This window comes from Ammospiza nelsoni, chromosome 7 (genome assembly GCF_027579445.1).
Source record: "Ammospiza nelsoni isolate bAmmNel1 chromosome 7, bAmmNel1.pri, whole genome shotgun sequence".
Lineage (NCBI taxonomy): Eukaryota > Metazoa > Chordata > Aves > Passeriformes > Passerellidae > Ammospiza > Ammospiza nelsoni.
Genome location: NC_080639.1, coordinates 38,099,692 through 38,121,210, shown reverse-complemented (window position 1 = coordinate 38,121,210; position 21,519 = coordinate 38,099,692). Strand labels below are relative to the sequence as shown.

General features: G+C 43.3%; 1 protein-coding gene across 1 annotated transcript in view; it reads right to left on the bottom strand.

Annotated features, from left to right (window-relative positions):
• Positions 1–518: 518 nt before the first annotated feature.
• The window catches only part of KIF5C (kinesin family member 5C), a 73,799-nt gene continuing 52,798 nt past the window's right edge, over positions 519–21,519 (bottom strand). The window contains exons 16-26 of the mRNA XM_059475656.1: positions 17,866–18,054; positions 16,596–16,713; positions 15,895–15,971; positions 14,766–14,875; positions 13,879–13,980; positions 13,243–13,303; positions 12,828–12,899; positions 12,217–12,321; positions 8,617–8,833; positions 7,568–7,681; positions 519–4,397 (exon numbers count right to left, since the gene is read on the bottom strand). Of these exons, the coding sequence (XP_059331639.1) occupies positions 7,575–7,681; positions 8,617–8,833; positions 12,217–12,321; positions 12,828–12,899; positions 13,243–13,303; positions 13,879–13,980; positions 14,766–14,875; positions 15,895–15,971; positions 16,596–16,713; positions 17,866–18,054 (1,158 nt within the window). The 3' untranslated portion in view covers positions 519–4,397; positions 7,568–7,574. The remainder of the gene's footprint in view (positions 4,398–7,567; positions 7,682–8,616; positions 8,834–12,216; positions 12,322–12,827; positions 12,900–13,242; positions 13,304–13,878; positions 13,981–14,765; positions 14,876–15,894; positions 15,972–16,595; positions 16,714–17,865; positions 18,055–21,519) is intronic.

The following is a 21,519-nucleotide window of genomic DNA, read 5'->3' as shown; positions in this document are numbered from 1 at the left end:
CAGGCTGGACAGGGCTTGGAGCAGCCTGGGACAGTGGAAGGTGTCCCTGCCCACGGCAGGGGTGGCATGGGATGAGCTTTAAGGTCCCTTCCAACCCAAACCAGGCTGGGATTTTATCATTTTGTCAATGACTTTCTAGAGGTTCAGAAGGAAAGCTGAAATCCAGAGCGTGGCCTTGGCTCGCTTTGGAGTGTGGTTCCACTGAGTGGGAATCTGGGAACACCCTGAGTGGGAAGGGACCCACAGCACCATGGATCCAACTGGTGGCCCTGCACAGACACCCCAAAATCCCACCCTGGGCATCCCTGGAGTGCTCTCCAAATCCTCCTGGAGCTGCTGGGAATGTGCCCATTCCCTGGGGAGCCTGGGCAGTGCCAGCACCCTCTGGGGAAGAGCCTTTCCCTGACATCCCACCCTGAACATGCCCAGCCATCCCCTCGGTGCTGTCCCTGTCAGCGGGAGTGTCAGTGCTGCAGGGAGCGCCCTGTCCCGTGTCACACCAGGCCCACACGGCAGAGTTCAGTTCAGTTTTATTTTCCACTGTAACGGATTTCGAATGATACATCATGCAGTCTGCCAGTGTATCCATCCATCTCCGACAGAACTTCAGCACGAAGATAAAAGACTTCTCTCCACGGGCTGGGGGGAGGAGGAGGAGGGTTCAGATCTGCTATCAAGAGTTTAATACAGTTCAGCATCATTTGATGCAATGGCAAAAAGAAAAAAAAATTTCCCCTTGTTGCCAGCAAAACGTGTCCACCATTTATTTACCTTTTTTTTTTGTTTTGTTTTTCTCTCTTTTTTTTTTTTTTTCTCCTAAATTGAACACTACTGTAAAGATACATAGAGCCCAGAGAATACACATCTGCAGTACACGTTACACACTTTACAAACTAGACAGGGGTAAATCTACAGCGTGCCTCAGCCCGCGGCTCCATCCCGCACAGCGGACGGCGCCGCCGCACGGCGCGGCTCCTGCGGGACACAGCCAAAGCAAGGGGAGATTCAGATTATCCTGCCCTTTTCTTCCCTCTCGTTTCCCCCCGGAGGAGTACTTCAGTCGTGGTCAGGTGAGGTATTTCTCCTCCAGCGAGGGGAGTCTGGTGAGCCCTTTGCTTTTGGACCTTCGTCGCCGTTATTTAAACTGTTCTTCGAGTAAAACTGCGTTCAAATTAAAATTCTTGATTTTGTTTAGTTTCAAGCCTTAGGGCAGGGTTAGATGGGATATTTGGAAGTGAGGGTGGGCAGGCCCTGGCACAGGGTGCACAGAGCAGCTGTGGTTGCCCCTGGATCCTTGGAAGTGCCCAAGGCCAGGTTGGACAGGCCTTGGAGCAGCCTGGGATAGTGGAAGGTGTCCCTGCCATGGCAGGGGGGTAGAATCAGCTGATCCTTAAATTCCCTTCCAACCAAACCATTCCATGATCCTATGATTTATAAAGATTTCAGACAAATGTGCATCTTAGTCCACTAGGCTTTCTAAAGTGAATTTGAAAAGCTACTCAAGGCTCTGTGGGCAGGAATGGTTGTAGCAAAATTGGTTTTGGTGACTTATTTTTAAGTTTTTCACTATCTTCAGGATAATCCAACTCTCACCCTTGTTGAGTTTAATACAAAACTTAAAAATGCATCAGCCAAGGTCTTTCCAAGCTTAAAACTTTCCTTGCTTTCCAGAAAACAAGTCGATGAAACGTGAACTCAAGGACAAACACAAGATATTTGAACATATCAATAAGAGAAGCTCAAGTGAGCCAGAAATACTTTTCAATTACTAGCAAAAAGAACAATATGCACTTTAGTTCCATCTGAAATCCGTTTTCCATTTGGGAATGGTATTTCCACCCCAATTTGTCCCATGCATGACATTTTTAGATGTGAAATTTCATTTGCGCTGTACAAACCACAACTTTAAAAATGAGCCTGGAATAAATAGAACACAACACTCAAAGAGCAAAGAAAGGAAGATGGGGTTCAGGAAACAGCAAGAGACAGGTTCTGACCTCTGCAGAGCAGATGTGTGGTTTTCCTTTCCAGATATAAAATGTGAGAAAGCCTTAGAAATGGTACAAAAGTTGAATATACAACACGCAGTACAAACTGAAGTTGCCTAATTAAAATAGGCTTCAAAAATAAAAATTGATACAAGCAGAGCATGTTCAACTGAGAATTCGTAATTTCCAACTATTAGATATGTCGGGTATTTAATTTTGAGGATTTTAGCCTAAGGCATCTTTGGGGCGTTGCTGAAAGTCCTCCTGCAGTGTTGGTGTGGAAGGGAACTTGGAGAAACTTCCATCGTTTCGCTGCTGGTGGCACTGACTGGCTGATCAGCACCAGCACGAGGAACAGATGTCCAAGTTCACTTCTCCCTCAAGCTGCAGGGAGCTGGCAGAACTGTCCCCAAAAAATTCCTGGGGATGCCTTGAGCAATCCAGACCTTTGTGTTGTCATGAATGCTGCATTTACAATGGAATTCCGTACCAAACGCTGAGAGACACAACAAAAAGTTTGCCTACAGTACAAAAATCTCCGACAGCAAATAAGCTTGGGATCTTTTCCTAGAACCAAAAACAAGAGGATTATTAATTCCTAGTAGAAAGCTCAGCTCTGACCAGCTGGTAAGATAGCACAGAGTAGTTCTGAGTTAGTGATTTTATTAAAGATTGCATATGGCAAGTTCACAGTTCATTCTTCTGGCAGTGCACATGCACGTAACGAAAGAAAATATAAAACTTTGGAAAATACAAAATAAATTAAATACATGCAAATCTGCAACTTCATTAAATATGTTTAGCAAAATGCTTCCCCAAAATAGTGCAACATTAAAAAAAAAAACAAACAAAAACCAAAAAACAGTTAAATTAAGTTCAACTTACTTTGCAACACCCTAATTTCAGTAGAAAAAAATATCTAAAGTCAACTCACAATCTTTCAAAAAGCTCTACGGAACTGAAGAGTTCTACGCCTACACATTCAGAAATTAAAAAAAAAAAAATCCCAATCAATTTCAAATTAAAGAAGAGCAAACGTCTGCGAAAGAAGACCAGAGGGCTACGCTCAGCTGGAGCCTTCCTGGAATTCCAGCTTCCTGGAGCCTTCCTGGAATCCCACCTGCCCCAGGAGATGGGGAGGAGGAGGAGGAGGAGGAGGAGCAGCACCTTCTGCCTGCCAGCAGAACCTTCCCAGAGCAATTCCAGTGCCCCCTTGCTGGGAAGGTGGAAATTTGCTGTCTGAGAGATCCAGGGAAGGCTTTTCCTTCCCTCTGGACCTTCCACAGGATGAGAGGATATAGTGGCTTAGGAAGACATTCCCTTCCCCTGGAAATGTGCTCCTCACATCCCAGCAAAAAAATTCCCAGATTTGTTCTGCAAAGGACAGCTGGAGCGTACAACTCTCACCTCCTTTAGGATTTTTTTTTTAAGGAAGGGTTTGGGGGATTTTATTTTCCTTTGTTCTGGTAGGGGACTGTTCCCTCCGGGATCTGAATTCCAGCGTGAACACATCAGGGCTTGTCTGGGGAAAGGGGGAGGGAGGGGGGAGATGCTTGTCAGCTTTTCCAAGGCAAGATTTCCACAGCATTCTGAAATCCTTCAAAAATTCCTAGGGAGCAACTCTTACAAACATGTGGCTAAGCCATCCCACTCCAGGAAACCCACCACTGTAGGGAGAACTACAAGGGAATAGGAGCTTAATTTCGAAACAGGTCACACAGATAAATTCATGGCACTACCAAACTTCAAGTCCTACGTCTATACTAACAGATTTCTCTGCATCCCATTTGTTCTTTACCAGGTACTGCAATAAAGGTTATTTTATACAGTCCAAAGATTTTTTTTTTTTCTTTAAATCAGGATATTACAAATGGTTCTTTGGGGAAATTTCCTTCTGAAAATGTTAAGCAGTAAAATTAAACCACATAGCAGCACATTTTCATCCCCTAAAAATATAAAATAATATGTATATTATACAGGAAATCAGTCATGACAGAGCACAATCACCTGCCTTTGATGGCACTTGGTCATTGAATAATTAATTCCTTGGTGCCAGAAGTCGGGAATTACCGATGCCAACGGAGGACTCGGAGGAAAGAAAAAATAAAAATCATCACTCTGAGTGGAGAAGCCCCAACCTAAGCAGCGCCAAGGGGTCGTGGAATTCGGAGTGGCAGACTCCCTCTCATCCTTTCTGAGGTGGGGATGTTCCAGACACCGTACAAGGATCTGGAGGAGCTGAGCTGGACACTTCTGTACACGTGGAGATCCTACGAAGCTCGGAGTACCTGCAGCGGGGCGTCGCCGCGGGAAGCACAGCATGGACAGGACGTGGACCGGGTCGGAGAGGGGCAAAAAAGAAACTAATGTGACTTAATGACAGTCCTTAACATGCTAAGTGGAACTGACCTGCCAGGGAGAGAGAGAAAGGGGAGGGAAGTTAGTGGATTTGGGGGATTAGAAAGCAGAGCACCCATACGGGATGGGCAGCAAACAAAGATCTGCAGTCATGTTTAAAAAATGATGGAATTTGGGTCTCACAAAATGAGCCAACTCTCCTGATGGGATTCACTCTCTGCCACCTGCAGCCTGGAACTATGTCTCACCCAAACACTGTGGGAAATGGATTTGTAGAAAATTCCCAACAAGTATTACAGTTCACACCCTCACAATCCAAAACCCAGCTATTTCCTAATTACAATACACTAGAAACGTTTCTTAGCCTATCAACTTTTACCACACCATGCTGTAAATATCTTAAAGCAAATCATCTAAAATTACCCCTCATGAGTTCTACTACAATACATCTTCCATAGTTATATTTCTCCAAAGCATCTAATCTTTTTTTACAAAGCCATCGTTTGAAACTTATTTCTAGTTCAATTTCTCTCTCAATAATACCTGTCCTATTCCATGGTATTTCTAAGTCAACATTTCTTATCTCAAAGTTTACATACAGATACACACTCAAAGTTTACATACTGATACTCACTGTGTGAGCCTTCTATCGAGTTTTAAGAGTTTTCAACAAATCCATTTCCCACAAACACCATCTAAAGGTCTAACTGGTTTTTTCTCCCTTTAGTTTTCTGTTCCTTTCATGGGATTTTTCTCTTGCCTCATTGTATGTGCTGAGGAGCTGGTGTGTGTTTATCTCATGTAATAAGGGGGGAAAGTAACAGCAGCAGAATTTGAAAATTATAAAATCAAAAGGATGAAAAAATACAAATTAAAATCAATCCTTCTGTTCTCTGTCTTCTGACAGAGATATTTTCCTGATATATATACACATATATAAAATAAGTATTTACAGAAATACCTGAAATATTTTATATGTAATATCATGATAATATTATAAGAATATACTCTATAATTTTATATATGCACATTATACAAGCACATTTTATTAAAACCCACATTTCTTTCTCTCCAATCTGCTGGGTTAATCAATCATAACCACTGACCAGTCTAACAGCACTAAGTGTCTTTGTCTTTATGGTGAATAATGAATGAACACAAGATAAATCTCTCCTCAGCAAATATTGAAATAGGAACCTCAATTTTATATCTCCGCTGTTAAATGACTATAAAAGAGAGTTTTGTTCTGGTGCCAGCTGGGTAGATCTGCCCCATTCCAAATCACTTTCTGCAGAGCCTAGGACTGCCTCAGCAATAATCAGGAAATAATCTGGATGAAGTTCTCCCTGCACTGGCAGCACCTTTACTAACACCCTTACTCAGACCCCTGGGTTTCCATCCCAGCTCAGAATTCAGGCTACCCAGATACTCCCAATTTTGGCAGGCAAACAGCTGAAATTTGCCAATAAAATTCTTAACAAGAGGACCAAAACTGAGGAGAACTGACCTTCTCCACTCACTTCCCAGCCTTCCTGGACTACACCTTCCACACTTATTTCTGGATGTGAGCAAAAAACCAAGAACACACTGTGTAAATGGTTTCATTCCAAACTCTAGGGCTGCCATTTGGTTTTCAGATTTTTTTCCTAATTATTTTCCAGAAACCCTAAGTCTGTAACTTTATCCAGTTTCCCCTGAGATCTTCCATCTTCTTTTTCTCCAGCTTCATCTTCCCTGGTGCTCCTCTGCAACATGGCCTGAACCTGCTCATCTCCACAGCCCTCAAACCTAAACCTCAGCATCTGAAATACCTGGTGAGTATTTTATGCCTCCTGATTGCTTTTTCTTGACTTCCACAATCCTGCCTTGAGATTACAAACCCACCTAGTATGAAGTGTGGTTATTTTATTAATACCTTTTATTAATCTACAGTTGTTCACTTGACAACTGTGGCCTGTTTGAGTCTCACTCTTCATTTCACTGCAGCTGGTAAATTAAAGGTGCATTTATTTGAGGCAGGTGGCAGCTTTTTCCCCTCAGAGCAGCTGTTAGAGGAAATGTTTAGAAATCTTTGACAAGGCTCTGTACCCCACTCTTTGCCGGGTCACAGAGGTGGGAATGCAATGAAGCAGATGGACAGAGGCACCTCACTCCTGAGGTGGAAAAGCCAATTTCAGACCAGAATGGACAAAACCTCTCAGCAAGGCCTTGCCCTAATTTATCCACAGAGGAAATATTTGTTGCTGGAAGCTCACGGCAAACACAATGAGCAGGAACAATCCCCCAGCACAATAACAGCTTGAGTGTGGCGTGATGGATGCTTGGCATGCAAGCCTGACATAAAACACTCCCCAAAAAAAGCTAAAAACACCCAAGAATGCCTCAAGGAGACCACAGACCATGAAGAGAGTTGTGAGAGAGATTTAATCCTCAAGGAAGGCAAAAAGCCAGACTTGGAGGGACAAGTTTGCTGTCCCCGGGCTGCTTTTCACAGCCACTCGCTGCCATCTGGCTCTTGGCATGTCTGTGGCATAAACTGATCATCTAAAATAATGCAGATATAAAATCTCTCCAATAAGCATTGATTTATGTTATAATATATCTATTATATTTATAAAATTTCTCCCAATGAGCATTTAAAGAAAGAAATGGCAGGGTGGAATCCATGGAACAGACTCCTGGGAATATGCTGCTCATCTTTTGCTTAGGAGAAACTTTCAAGCCCTGGCAATTAAAGTAAAATATTTAAGGTTTTTTAATTTTCATGAAGAGAACTAAGAGTTCCAAGTGTGCCAAATGGTGACACTCAAATTTGGAGATGTCTCTTGCTGCCACAGAAAGCTGCCCTAACCCTATCCCAGGCTGGAATATCCCAACATAGAAACACATTCATGGCACAGAAAGCAGACGGTGATGCTGGCAGAAGGAACCTCTGAGGTATGAAACTACATGAGTTTCATACCTCTATGTGTGAATTTCAGTCCAGATTTACCAGAGCAGTTTTTAAAAAACGTAAAAGTGCTAAGTCATTAAAATAAAACCTCTCCCCAGCAGCTGGCAAAGCCTCTTAATGGGCACTCAATGAACAAGTATTGTAATTATCAGCAAACAACTACTAAAAATAGAAAAATAATTACTGTAAGTCTCCTAAAAGCAAGATGAAATATAAGGGAACCGAGTGATCAGTGGGATAAGAGGTGAGTAAGTTTCTCTGGCCTTACCTCTCGTTTATTTGGTGTTGTGGTAGTAGCTGGAGTTGGACATGCCTCCCCCTCGGATGGCGTGGACGGCCGTCGGAGAAGACGCTGGGTAGTGACCAGGGCGGATGGGCTTGGCTGCATGGTGCAAGGAGGGACCAAACAGGACATTTTAGCTTTCCCATTTTAGCTTCCCACCTCCCCTTCTCCTCCAATTGTTTCCCAACTCATTGGTTTCTGATCCAGCTGTGCAGAACACAGCACTCCCTGCCTTGGCCAACAACAAATACACCCATTTTCCTGCTGGCAGATCCTTTTTCCTGCTGGCAGACCCCTTCCATGTTCCCATTAATTGGATCTGCAAAGATTCTGGACTGTCCAACAACAGAGGGAAGTCACTTGCTGGGCAGTGAGGCACTTTTTATGTCCAATTTACACCACTCCAGAAGATGTCAAGACAAAGCTTGGATGGCTCCCAACAAGAGAAAGCATTCAGGAGGTGACACTTTGTGCTGCGTGATTCTCCCTCGGGATTTAATACCCCACTATTGTCATCTCCATCTAAACCATTATCCATTTTAATCCCAACAAATCATGCCAAGAATTGCCCCATTCCTCTGTTGTGTGCACGCACTGCATTGTGCCTTGGAGATATATCAATATCTGAAGTACAAAGGAAGATTTTTTGGAATTAAATCACATGGAGGAGTAATCAGGGAGAAAAAAGAGAAATGGACAAGGTCCAGAAAGGCGAGGAAAGAATTAAAGCAGAGAGGGAGCGTGTAGGGGGAGGAGGAGGAAGAAAGTGAGCAACTAATTTAAGGAGACAAGTTTTCAGGTCACTAGAAGGGCACACAAGACCCATTATGCCCTTTATTTACCCAGTGGAACTGCAGAGCCTCTTTAAACTCGAGGTGGGACAAATTCCATGAAAAAAATGAGGCCTTTGAAGATTCCTGTGCAGCAGAGGAGAAGTAGCCCCTATGTTTTATGTTTTACTCCCTCTACTCCACCCCCAGCAACCAGCCCGAGCCTGAAGCACGTGGGCAGCCCCTTTAGCTCCATGTCCTCACCAATTTGGGCAGAGTGTGCTCTCCGGGCCATGTTTTTGGCTCTCACGGCCTCCTTAATGCGATCCACCTCCTGCTGGTAGCGCTTGCGGTCGCGCATGGCGTTCTCCTTGGCCTCCTTCAGTGCACTCTCCAGGGCCTTAACTCTCTCTGCCGTAGCTCGAAGGCGTTTCTCCAGCTTAGGAAGCTCGCAACGAAGATCTGCATTATCACGTACCAGCTGCGGGGAAAGCCGTGCAAAATTAATGGAGGTAAAAAGAAAGGGGCGAAAATCCCCTCAGAGAAATGGCGGGAAAAGTCACCTCACAAGGAGAGACAAAATGTCACCAGTTGCTCTCAATGTGTCATGTACTAAAATTAAACCAATTTCTTCTAGAAATCAATGTAAAAATCTTAGTTCAAAGAGAAATTTAGAATGTCCTGAGCTGGAATGGATCCACAAGGTCAAAAGAAATTGGCAAAAATCTCCTCAGAGAAATGGTGGGAGGAGTCACCTCACAAAGAGAGGAAATGCCAATTGTTGCACTCCATGCCACGTGTAGTAAAATTAAACAGATTTCTTCCAGAAATTAATGTGAAAAGCTTAGGTTAAGGAGAAATTTAGAATGTCCTGAGCTGGAATAGACCCACAAAGTCTAAAGAAAGTGGCAAAAGTCTCCTCAGAGAAATGGCAGGAAAAGTCCCCTCACGGAGAGAAAATGCCACCATGTGTCATGTACTAAAATTAAACAGATGTATTCCAAAAATTAATGTGAAAAGCTTAGGTTAAAGAGAAATTTAGAATGTCCTGAGCTGGAATGGACCTACAAGGTCAAAAGAAAGTGGCAAAAATCTCCTCAGACAAATGGCAGGAAACGTCCCCTCACGAAGAGAGAAAATGCCACCATGCTCTCCATATGTCATGTACTAAAATTAAACAGATTTATTCCAAAACTTAATGTGAAAATCTTAGTTTAAAGAGAAATTTAGAATATCCTGAGCTGGAATGGACCCCCAAAGTGTAAAGAAAGTGGCAAAAATCTCAGAAAAATGGCAGGGAAAGTCCCCTCACAAGGAGGGAGGAAATGCCACTGGTTGCTCTACACTCCTCGTGTACTAAAATTAAACAGATTTCTCTCAGAAATTGATGTGAAAATCCTAGTTTAAAGAGAAATTTAGAATGTCATGAACTGGAATGGACCCATAAGGTCAAAAAGAAAACGGTAAAAATGTCCTCAGAGAAATGGCAGGAAAAGTCACCCCACAAAGAGAAAATGCCACCATGTTCTCCATGTGTCATGTGCTAAAATTAAACAGATTTATTCCAAAAATTAATGTGAAAAGCTTAGGTTAAAGAGAAATTTGGAATGTCCTGAGCTGGAATGGACCCACAAGGTCAAAAGAAAGTGGCAAAAATCTCCTCAGAGAAATGGTGGGAGAAGTCCCCTCACGAGGAGAGAGGAAATGCCACTGGTTGCTCTCCATGCCAGGAGTAGTAAAATTAAACAGATTTCTTCTAGAAATTAATGTAAAAATCTTAGTTTCTCTGCATATCAAAAACTGCAGCAGAAACTCTACATTTCCTCAGCACACAGAAATCTCCAGGATTGTGCAAATTCTTGATCACCTCATTATTTTAAAATAATAATGCCTGAATATGTCTTACAGACATCACCAGGGATCACCCCAAATTCATCATTTCCAATGGTTCTGATGTGTTCAACTGTGTGTTCCCTACTCAGCCATGTGGGAAAACTGGGAACTTCATTGAGAAATCACTTTTAGGCCTGTAACTACAAATATAATGATTACATACAACTTTGAATTGGTGCACTTCCTCGGTTTAACATGAACCTGAGCGAGGTCTACCAATTATACAAATCGCATCTGACCTCCCATGCAGCAACAGCCAAGAGAGGATTGATTTTTAATAAACACAAAACTGATGCAAACGGGCAGAAAATCCAGCCCAATTTCCACTGAACAGATTACACCACTGCTGGAAGTCAACAGAAACCTGCTCCAAAGGAGTGACTCTCCCTCTTCTGGAGAGAAAAGTGGATTAACAACCACATTAATAATGCAGCAAAGCAACAGCATGTCCTGACATTCACACGTTGTTTAACAATCAGAGCATTTTACACCTGCTGGGCCAGGCTTAGTGCTGGAGAAAAACACAAATAAGCTAAAAAAACATTGCAACAATGTGCCTTTTCTGCAAGTGCTGAACCCTTGTTGTGTGAAATAGCTGTGATACAAAATCCAAGCAGGATGGTATCAAGTCCAATGTCACTTTTCCCTGCAAGTTTCCTACAAGATGTGGATTCCAAGTTGATTTGGAGTAAATACACGCTAATGAGAGCTATAAAAATCCGTATTTGAAACCCAGCAGATGCATGAAACAAGTGAAAAAAAAAGGCAAAATGGTAAAAGAAAAACCACTCTGAACATGTCCCAGTTTCCATATTTAGAAAGTAGGTCTTGAAACCATCTGTTCCCTGGGAATCTGAAAACCCCAAACCTTAGCAGACACTTGTCACAGTCCAGCACTTCCTGCTCTCTGGGCACTTCCACAGGAGTAATTAAAGCAGATCTGGGAGTGTGGGTTACTAATACAGCTCAGGAGAGTGCAGTGCACAGTGTAATGCCACTGCTCAGAAAAGAAATCAAAACAGCCTTAGTGCTTTGTGGTGCGCGCCTGAAGAGTGGCACACAGCTCCAGCATAGTGGGAGAGGAGATTTAGGGAGAAATTATTCCTGTGAAGGTGGGGAGGGCTGGCACAGGGTGCCCAGAGCAGCTGGGGCTGCCCCTGGATCCCTGGAAGTGTCCAAGGCCAGGCTTGGAGCAGCCTGGGATTATGGAAGGTGTGGGACATGGCAGGGATGGGAGTGGATGGGCTTTAATTCTAAATCTGGGATTGTATGAAACTGGAATTCCATGAAGGAGGGAGGACACACAAATGGACAGGCCCAAAAATAACCAACCTCAGCACCCCAGGGAGGCACCAGCCCTTCAGCTGCACAGAAAACCCCAATTCCATTGTTTTCATTGAAAACTCTGCTGGTTGAATCCACTCCAACCACCTCCGAGGTGCCTCTGAGCAGCCTCAGGCCAGGAATCAAATTGGGTATGCACAATCCATCCAGAAAACAGCTATTTTTATGTATTTCCTAGTGCCAAACCAGATCTATTTTCACAGGAAAAAAAATGTTCTTATTTACCACATTCCTAGAAGTACAGAGAGTGGGAAGAGCAGCTCCAGCTCCTAATTCCAAGGAGTTTAGTGGCACCTTTTCCTCAGACAGCACAGGTTACCTTCCAAAATTATGCTTGTAAATATTCAAAAAGTGCAAGTTTTGATGCAGGGAGGAAAGGAAAGGAGGGAAAGGAGGGAAGAAGGGAAATGAGGAAGAAGGGCAGGAGGGATGGGAGGGAAAGGGGGCAAAGGGCAGAGGAGGGAAGGAGAGAAAGGAAGGAGGAAAGAAGGGACAAAAGAGGGGAAAAAAGAGGGAAAAAAGGAGGGAAAAAAAGGAAGGAAAAAAGGAAGGAAAAAAGGAAGGAAAAAAGGAAGGAAAAAAGGAAGGAAAAAAGGAAGGAAAAAAGGAAGGAAAAGGAGCCTTTACCTGTTTGTGAACCTTTGTAAGTTGTTCCAGGTTGTTCTCAAGAAAGGAAATTTTCTGCTTCTGCGCAGCGCTTCCACCTCCATCATCACTATCCAGTTCAACACTCTGCCCACAAAATTGCAGCACTCAGCAAAGCCAGGCACAAACTCAAGGGGAAGCTCAGCTCTTTGGGAAATTTGGGCTACCCAAAGGTGGAAAAGTCTTACTGAGCTCCAAATTTAAAAGAAATTATTTTAACTCTTTGTTTGATTTTGAGAAATCACATTTGCCCTTACACAAAAAACCAAGCTATTTTTGCTGAACAATTATGGGGGAATCCTGAATAGGAAAATCAAGTTATACTAAATAATTATTGAAACTCATAATCTTTGAGAATTTTGTAGCTGAACTGCACTGGATAAATTCATTTCCCTCACCCACCAACATTTTCCTTATCTAATTAGGACCAAATAAAAGCTGATAAACATCAGAACAGCTTTAATCTTGTTTCTCACTGCTACTAAAAAAGACATTATCCCATTTTGTAAATGCATGCACTAAAGGCTTCCAGCAAATCACAAGAATACTTCACATAAAGGAGAAGATTTGGGTTTAAAAGAGTAGAGTTTTACTTTTTTAACACGGGTGGTAAGATCCTGGACAAACAGCTTGCGCAGATTGTGAAGAGTCTGAAGCTCCCTTGCCTGGAATAAAGATAACAAAACAATAATTTTTAGAAAAGCACAAATGACTAGGACATAGTAGATGCTCTGGTGTAAAAGTTTTCCTTGGATTTGAGTTGGTAAGAGGAGAAAAGAACTTTGGATTTTCTCTCTAGCAATCACTCTGAATGCCACAAAATAAACCCCAGCCAGCCCCAAAACCAAACTGAAGAGAACAATTTCTCCAAAATAAATTGTTAAATTGATAACCCTTTTTAAATTTTAACTTAGGTAGTTCAAAGCTATTTACTCAAAAATTAAAATATATATCACCAGGGTATACAGATATAGGGGGAAAAGCTGAATAAAGTGTAATAAGACCTACCACTGTTTCCTCCAGCCCTTTAAGGTCTTCTCTTGCTTGTTCCCTTTTATCATTAAGGAGTCTGGAAAGATCACAACATGGATCACAAATCAATCCAAATAAACTGAGGAGGATCAACAGCATCCACCTGGAGCTGCACATCTGCAGGTGGCAGCAAATTGCACATCTCTAATTATGCTTTTGATTGCCCCAAATATCCAATTTTATCACCTGGAAGGGCTGAGTCACCACTTCCATCTTTGTGTCCACACATGGGATTTTTGTCTCTCATTTTCAGGAAAGGCTTTTTACTCAAAACATCTGATTTAAACCCCCCAAAAAATCAACAAACCCCACCAAAAATTCCCAACTTCTTTCATGCTTGTTTTGCTGTGTATTAAGGAATGAGAGATTTAAGACTTGCTGGGATATTTTATAAAATCAGAGCTCTAATGAACTCATTTTGGTAGTTATCAAAGCCAGTATTGAGAAGCTTGTGATATAAAAATAGAGAGTAATTGGTAATTATTTATTCGTAGCTGCTGCTGACTTTCCTACTAAAATCATATTTCCAGTGTGAATATTCCAGCAGAAATCCCTCTCTCTAGCATATTTTTCAACATAATGAGGTTCAGGGATACCAAACTGTGCACTTACATGAGCTTTTCCAGTTTCATTTCTCTTTCCTGGTCTTCGATTTTTAATTTATCATAATCAGCACTCAGCTTCTCCTGTTCCAGCTGCAGCTTCTGGTTCATGCTGGAAATGTGAAAGGAAAAGTCAGCCCAGCTCAGGAGGGAGGGAAAATCTCCACGAACAAAATGGGATTGGGCAGAGGAAAAGTAAAGCTGTAACTCTCTACTGAAAAACTCTGGAAGAAATGAAGCATAAAGAACTTGGAGGACATTATTTTAAAATATTGTAGGGCTAAATTCAGTGGTTTGGTTTGTTTGCCTTAAAGGAGGACCCAAATTGTTGTTGGCATCTTTCTGCCTTGCTTCCTCATTTCCCTACAATTAATCTTTGGCCATACACAATAAATATGATAAAAGAATGCCTAGATTTTAGAAAAATAAGAACACAGGAGCAAAGCATAACAGAGTCACATTGGTGTGTGAGGAAAAAATATAAAAATGTGTGAAAATGGGAGCTGTTGGGGTCAGCCAGGCTCTCAGAAGGTCTGGGGCAGGACTGGCTGCTGTGAGAATCTCAAAACCTTCAGTGGTGGCTGAACTCGATGACCTTAAAGGATTTTCCAACCCAGATGATTCCATGATCCTTTAAAACCTGCTCTCCTCCAAGCTCCTCTCACCTCCTGACCTGCAGGTGCAACATCACCCTTTTTTTTATAAACTCCCTGGGATTTTATGGCCTTGTTAAAGCTCCCCAATAAAGAATTAGGCACTGTAATCCACCCTGCAAAATAATCACAGGGTTGGGTGCTGCGTGTAAGGGCAGAACTTGCAAAGAAACATCAATCAAAGCCAACAAAAGCAAGCCCAAAGCATCCCAGGCCAGAGGAGGGGTGGAGAGGGTGAACTCACTCCCTGATTTCATCGATTATTTTCTGCTTCTCTTCGATCTCATCCCTCAGCCTGGACAGCTGCTTCTGGTGGGCTTCCCTGTGGCTCTCCATCTGCTGCTCCAGGGCCTTCTGCAGACACAGGGTGGGAATCAGAGCAGCCCAGGGACACACAGCTCCCCCTCACCCAGCCTCTGGATTTGAGGGGAAACACCAAATCCATCCAGGAACCTGCCTGCCATTTCCTTCTGGCATCACTGAGCTCCGTCCCTGCTCATCCAACATTTTAATTCTGCTTTTAGCAACAGATGTACAACAATTTTGACTCATTTTCTTGCAAAAAGTGCCCCATGAAAATGCAGGGCTTGGCCACAAATCCACTGATTTTACACCAATCCTCTCTTATTTCCCCTCCTTACTCACCCAGAAATACTTGTACAGCTCTACCTGTGTCAGAAACAAAACCTAAACCTCTGAGAATTGTTTATCCACAGCCCAGCTATTGAAATTGTCATTTAAATTTAAATTCTAGGAGTAAATATGCCTCAAGCAAGAGGAAAAACTCAATGCCTCAAGCAACAGGAAAAACTCAATTTATGTCTTTAGACTGCTAACACAAGCTTTGCTTTTTTCCTGAGCTGTGAGGTACAAGCACTTTAATCACAGCTGCTTTAATCACTTTACAACTGCTTTCATCACTTAAAATTTTTATGATGGAGGGAAAAGTTCTGCAGCTGACAAACCTCTATCACTGTCCTTGTAAAAGTGCATTTTCCCTTGTCTGCAATGTGCAACCCCATCAGAACAACTCATTATTGCAAACATTTCCTGGCATTCCAAAGGAAAAATACCAGAAAACTGGTTTATACATTTTATTATTATTTCCAGGAGATAATCAGAATTCCAGCAGAACTTTGGGGAAGCAGCCTCTTTTAAAATCAAATTTATGAGTACCTAAATGATATTAACCCCAGCAGCCTCATTCGCTACTGAGCAAATTGACTTCCAGCAGAGCTCCAGCAGCAAAAAATTAGTGTAACACAGTGGTGAATCAAAGTAATTCTTGGCCATGTGAACAGGAAGACAAAATTCCACCCCAGTGAACAATCTCACCAAGAAATTCCCTCAAAATTTCCACTGTGCCAAGCTACCTTCATCTCCTCTGCATCCTGGAGTCGTGTCAGGTGCTCCTTCTCCTTGTCCTTGAAGCTGACTTCATGCATTTTTTCTGTTTAAAGGTGGAAACAGTTTTAATTTTAAATTGTAGATTTTAAAATAAATTTAATTTATTCCAGGAGATGGAATAAAGATTCTGTTCTAACAATGCAGGAGATGATAATTTTTTTTTTAAAGTCTTGTCCCCACCTGCTGCTCCCTTGTGCAGAAATCCAGAATTTTTTTAAGGCTGCAAGGTTTTAAATTGATATAACCCAGGAGCTTAGCAAAGCTACAAGAGCTTCTTTTGATACCTACACATTTTCCACGTTCAGTTGGAAAGGGGAAAACCAAGCAAGCCTTAAAAATTAAGTCAGCTGGGAAAGACACAACTTGTGCACATCTGAGGGAAGCGGGGAATGAGGCAGGGATGTTGCAGAGGGACAAGTGAAATTTAGATAAATCCTTGTTTCACAGAATATTAGAATTGTTAGAATATTAAAACTCAGACATCCAGAATTTTAGAATAGAATATTAGAATATTAAAATTCGGAAATGCAGAATTTAACAGACTATTCAGCAAGACTGATTGGTGCTGCTTGGTAAAGGCTCTGTGTGGGGGTTTTAAAGTTTTTCACATCATTAAGACACAAAAGTGAGCGTCCCAAGACGGAAACGATGAGACCCAGAGCTGTACCTTGAGCACGTAACTTGGCCAGCTCCTCGTTGAGGGAGTCCTGGGACTCCTCCAGCTGCCTCCTCTTCTGCTCCATGTTCTGCATGTAGTCTGTCAGGGATTTGATCTTGGCCTCGTGCTTCAGAGACAAAAACAGCAGTGAGAGGGGAGGAGCACAGCCCTGCCCTGGCAGTTCAGGGACAAGCGGCCCATGGAAGGGGGAGGGAACAGAGAATTTCCACATCCAGGACTGGGAGAACTCGCAGCAGAATGGCTGGGACGGAGCTAAGAGAGAGTCTATACCATGGAATATGATACAATATGATATATGATATGATATATGATATGATATATATGATATGATATATGATATGATATATGATATGCTATGCTATGATATGATATGATATGATATATATGATATGATATGAGAGATGAGAAATGATATATGACATATGAGATGTGATATGAGATATGAGATATGTGATATGAGATTATATGGCATAGTATATATAATATATAATATATAATATATATGGAATAGTATATTATATATATAATATATAATATAGATGGTATAGTATATTATATATATAACACACTATACTGGTATGCACTATAATAATACACTATAATGTAGTGTAATGTAATGTAATATAATACAATACACTATAATATTCTATACTATACCATAATATAATATACGATAATAACATAACAAACATAACATAACAGACATCACATAACACAACACTATGTAATATAATGTAGTATAATATAATACTATGTGGTATAATATAGTATAATGTAATATAATGTAAAATAATATAATACAATATATAATATCATTTCATATAATATCTCATATAATGTAGTGTAATATAATATGATGTGATATGCTATGCTATATCATATCATATAGTATCATATAAAAACATAAAATAATAAATAAAATCTAGTATAATAACAGTATACTATACTATAATATACCATAATATACTGTAATATAATGTAACATAGTATAACCTAGTATAACATAGTATATCATTTCATATAATATAGTGTGATATAGTGTGATACAGTGTGATACAATAATGTGATACAATAATGTGATACAATAATGTGATACAATAATGTGATATGTTGTGCTATGATATAATATAATATCATAAAATAATAAATCAACCTTCTGAACCCTCCAAGTCAAATTCCCATCTCTCACCCCATCCCAACACCCTCCCACAGCCCAGCTGGAGATCCCCAAGGCTGGAGCGGGCAGGGGCAGACCCACCTGGGAGATGAGGAGCTGGCAGGCCGCCAGCTCCCTCTCGCTGGCGTTCATCTTCCTGTTGGAGTCCATCTGGGCGCTCTCCAGCTGCTTGCTCCTGTTCACCAGGGACTTCACCTCCGACTTCATCTTGCTGATGTACAGCCTGGCCATGGTGAACTCCTCCTCGATGACCCCGTTCACATCTGCCAACTGAGCACACAGGGACGGCAGCTCAGACCCAGAGCTGCTCCTGCTCTGGGAACCAGCCTGCAGCCTGGGGCTGGGGTCTGGGATGGCTTCACAGGCCAGGGGTTGTTTTAGAAAGAGAGTTTGGAGCAGGGGAGAAGAGCAGAAGTTACTTCTGAAAACTTAAAACTCAGATTTGGAGGACAAAAATATCAGAATTGGAATCTTTTCACAAAGCAATGACTGCTTATTACACTAAGGAGACATCTTCTGAGAATTTTTGGTTTGATTTGTCCTTTTATCTTGCATATTTTATTTTTATTTATCTTGGATATTTCACATTAGTGTGAAGGGATATCATATCCAGGTATTAAGATGGATATCAAGGAAAAGCACTTTCCCCAGAGGGTGCTGGGCACTGCCCAGGCTCCCCAGGGAATGGGCACATTCCCAAGAGCTCCAGGAGGGCTTGGACACTGCTCCCAAGGGTGCCCAGGGTGGGATTTTGGGGTGTCTGTGCGGGGCCAGGAGCTGGATCCATGATCCTGTGGGTCCCTTCAAACTCTGGATATTCCACTGAGGATCTGTGCAGGCTCTCCCTGAGCAGTAACCCAGCTCAACTTCATCTGCTTCCCCTTTTGTCCCAGCTCTGGGAACCAGCCTGCAGCCTGGGGCTGGGGTCTGGGATGGCTTCACAGGCCAGGGGGCATTTCAGAAAGACAGTTTGGAGCAGGGGAGAAGAGCAGAAGTTACTTCTGACAACTTAAAACTCAGATTTGGAGGACAAAAATATCAGAATTGGGATCTTTGCACAAAGCAATGACTGCTTATTACACTAAGGAGACATCTTCCTTGAGAATTTTTGGTTTGATTTGTCCTTTTATCTTGTTTATTTTAGTTTTATCTATCTTAGATATTTCACATTTGTGTGAAGGGATATCACATGCAGGGATTATGATGGATTTCAGAGAAAGGCTCTTCCCCCAGAGGTTGCTGGGCTCCCCAGGGAATGGGCACATTCCCAACAGCTCCAGGAGGCTTTGGAGAGCACTCCCAGGGGTGCCCAGGGTGGGATTTTGGGCTGTCTGTGCAGGACCAGGAGCTGGATCCGTAATCCTGTGAATCCCTTCCAGTTCAGGATATTCCACTGAGGAGCTGTGCAGGTTCTCCCTGAGCAATAACCCAGCTCAACTTCATCTGCTTCCCTTTTTTCCCCAAGGGGAAGAGAACATGTGCTGCTTCTTGTCCCAAAAATCCCGAAAAATGACACTTCTTCCAAAATTTTCCGTCTGCTCTGAGATGAGGCACACTTGGAAAAGATGCTAATTGCCAGCAAATTTGAAATTATTCTCTAAAAGCTCCTCAGTCTGGCCTGATTTCCACTGGCAGCTGTCCCCTGAAGTGCTGACATCTCAGTTCCTACAAGAACTGGTACCAAACTGTCTCTGCCTCCATTTGCAAAGATTTCCTGTCCCAGCCTGGCTCCTGCGGCCACCAGAGGCTGCTGTGACATCTCCAAAGGCTGCAGTCCTGCCATCTGCAGCACACAGGGACAGCAGGGACTGTGTCCCCTGCAGCAGGACAGGCTGGAGCTCCTGCTGGCCTAAGAGAGCCTTGGCAGGACGTCAGCAAAAAGTGAACTGAAAGTAACAAAAATGTATTGCAAGGAGTTTTCATACACCTCAAAAATGGACTTAGCCACTCTCAACCACTGCCATTTTTCATGGGGTTTTAAATAGGCAAGGATGGCATTAACAGCACCAAGGAGATTTTTCCAGGCCATGCAAAGTTTCCATTGCTGTAATTTAGCAATGACCATACAAATATTTTCTCTGAAATCAGCATTTTGTTCTTCTACAAACGTGACAAAGCGAGCAGCCAGCTCCTCTACTGCATCCCCAAAGCACACAGAGCCACACAAAGGCAAACCTCAAAGCAGGGCTGACCAAAACATGCACCAAACTCCAGATCAAAAATTGGCCACCTCAGAAGCCAGTATTTTCATATTTTCATATTCTGGGAATTCTGAGTCATGTCAGCGAGGGAAGGAGTCAGGCTATGTGTGGATTGTTTTGGGGGAATTCAGACCCCTCATTAACCAGTTCAGGGACTCCCAGATGGGCTCTGGCCCCAAAAACTGAGCTGGAAATAACTGTGGGAGCTGTGAGCCCAGACACTGAGCCTCTCCTGATGCCTCAGGTTTGGCTTTTCTATGTTTCAGGCTCTGTGCTGCTTTAGTGAGCAGCTCTGAGCTGCACATTCAGCCTTGCTGAGCTCTGTGCACAGAGCAGGGAGACAAAACAATTCCTGCTCCAGCTGGGCACCAAGGACAAATGAGCCAAATCTCAGCCCAGGAGCACAAACCCCGTGGGCTGCAGAGAGAAAAACAAGCAGGGTGGGACTGCAGGGGCTAAAGCTGCAATGGGACAATGAACTGCAAGGTGCAAATGGAGCAGAGCTGATCCCAGGGACAGACCCCGGCAGCGCTCGTGCATTTTGGGGCCATTTTGGTTCATCTTGGGTGCAGCCCTGGCTGGGCTCTGGTGCTGCCCAAGGTGGATCCATGGAGGAGATGCTGTGAGTGAATCCCTGCTTTATTCTGGGGCTCTGCCCAGCCCCTGCTCCAGGGCAGCCTGGACAAGGCATCACCCCCATTTCTGTGGGATCACCTCTGTCACAATCCCTGCCCTGCTTTGTCACCTGTCCCCTCCCTGGTTTTCCTGCAGCCTCAACACTTTGGCTCCCCTGCAGAGAAATGGAATTTTCTCATTCCTTTATGAATTCCCAGCTCTCAAGGAGGGGATTTGTTATTCCTTTATTATTCCTATTCCTTATTCTGAAATCTTGGGGTATTTACTGAGCTGGCCTCTTGATAAATCCCTGCTTTATTCTTTAACTCTGTTTAGTCTCTGTTCTAGGTCAGCCTTCACAAGGCATCACTCCCAGGCAGACAAAGAGCTCTGCAGTGTCCTCCTGTGTGCTCAGCCAGGATTTACACAGAGTGTCCTGGCACAAGGACTGCTGGATCCACACATCCCACACCTGTGATGCTCCCAGGGCTGCAGCCAGGCTGGGAGAGCTGGGAATGTTCCCTGGAGCAGGGAAGGCTCCAGGCAGAGCTCAGAGCCCCTGGCAGGGCCTGAAGGGGCTCCAGGAGAGCTGAGAGGGACTGGGGACAAGGGATGGAGGGACAGGAGCCAGGGAATGGCTCCCAGTGCCAGAGGGCAGGGATGGATGGGACACTGGGAACTGGGAATTCCTGGCTGGGCTGGGATTGCCAGAGCAGCTGTGGCTGCCCCTGGATCCCTGGCAGTGCCCAAGGCCAGGCTGGAACAACCTGGGATGGTGGGAGATGTCCCCGTCCCAGGCAGAGATTTGGAACTAGAAGAGCTGTAAGTCCCACCAGGCAAGCCCCAGTGGGATTCCCTGCTTTGCTGGGGTGTTCCCCTGCAAAACCTGGAAGCTGGGAAAGCACAGAGCCCAGAGCAC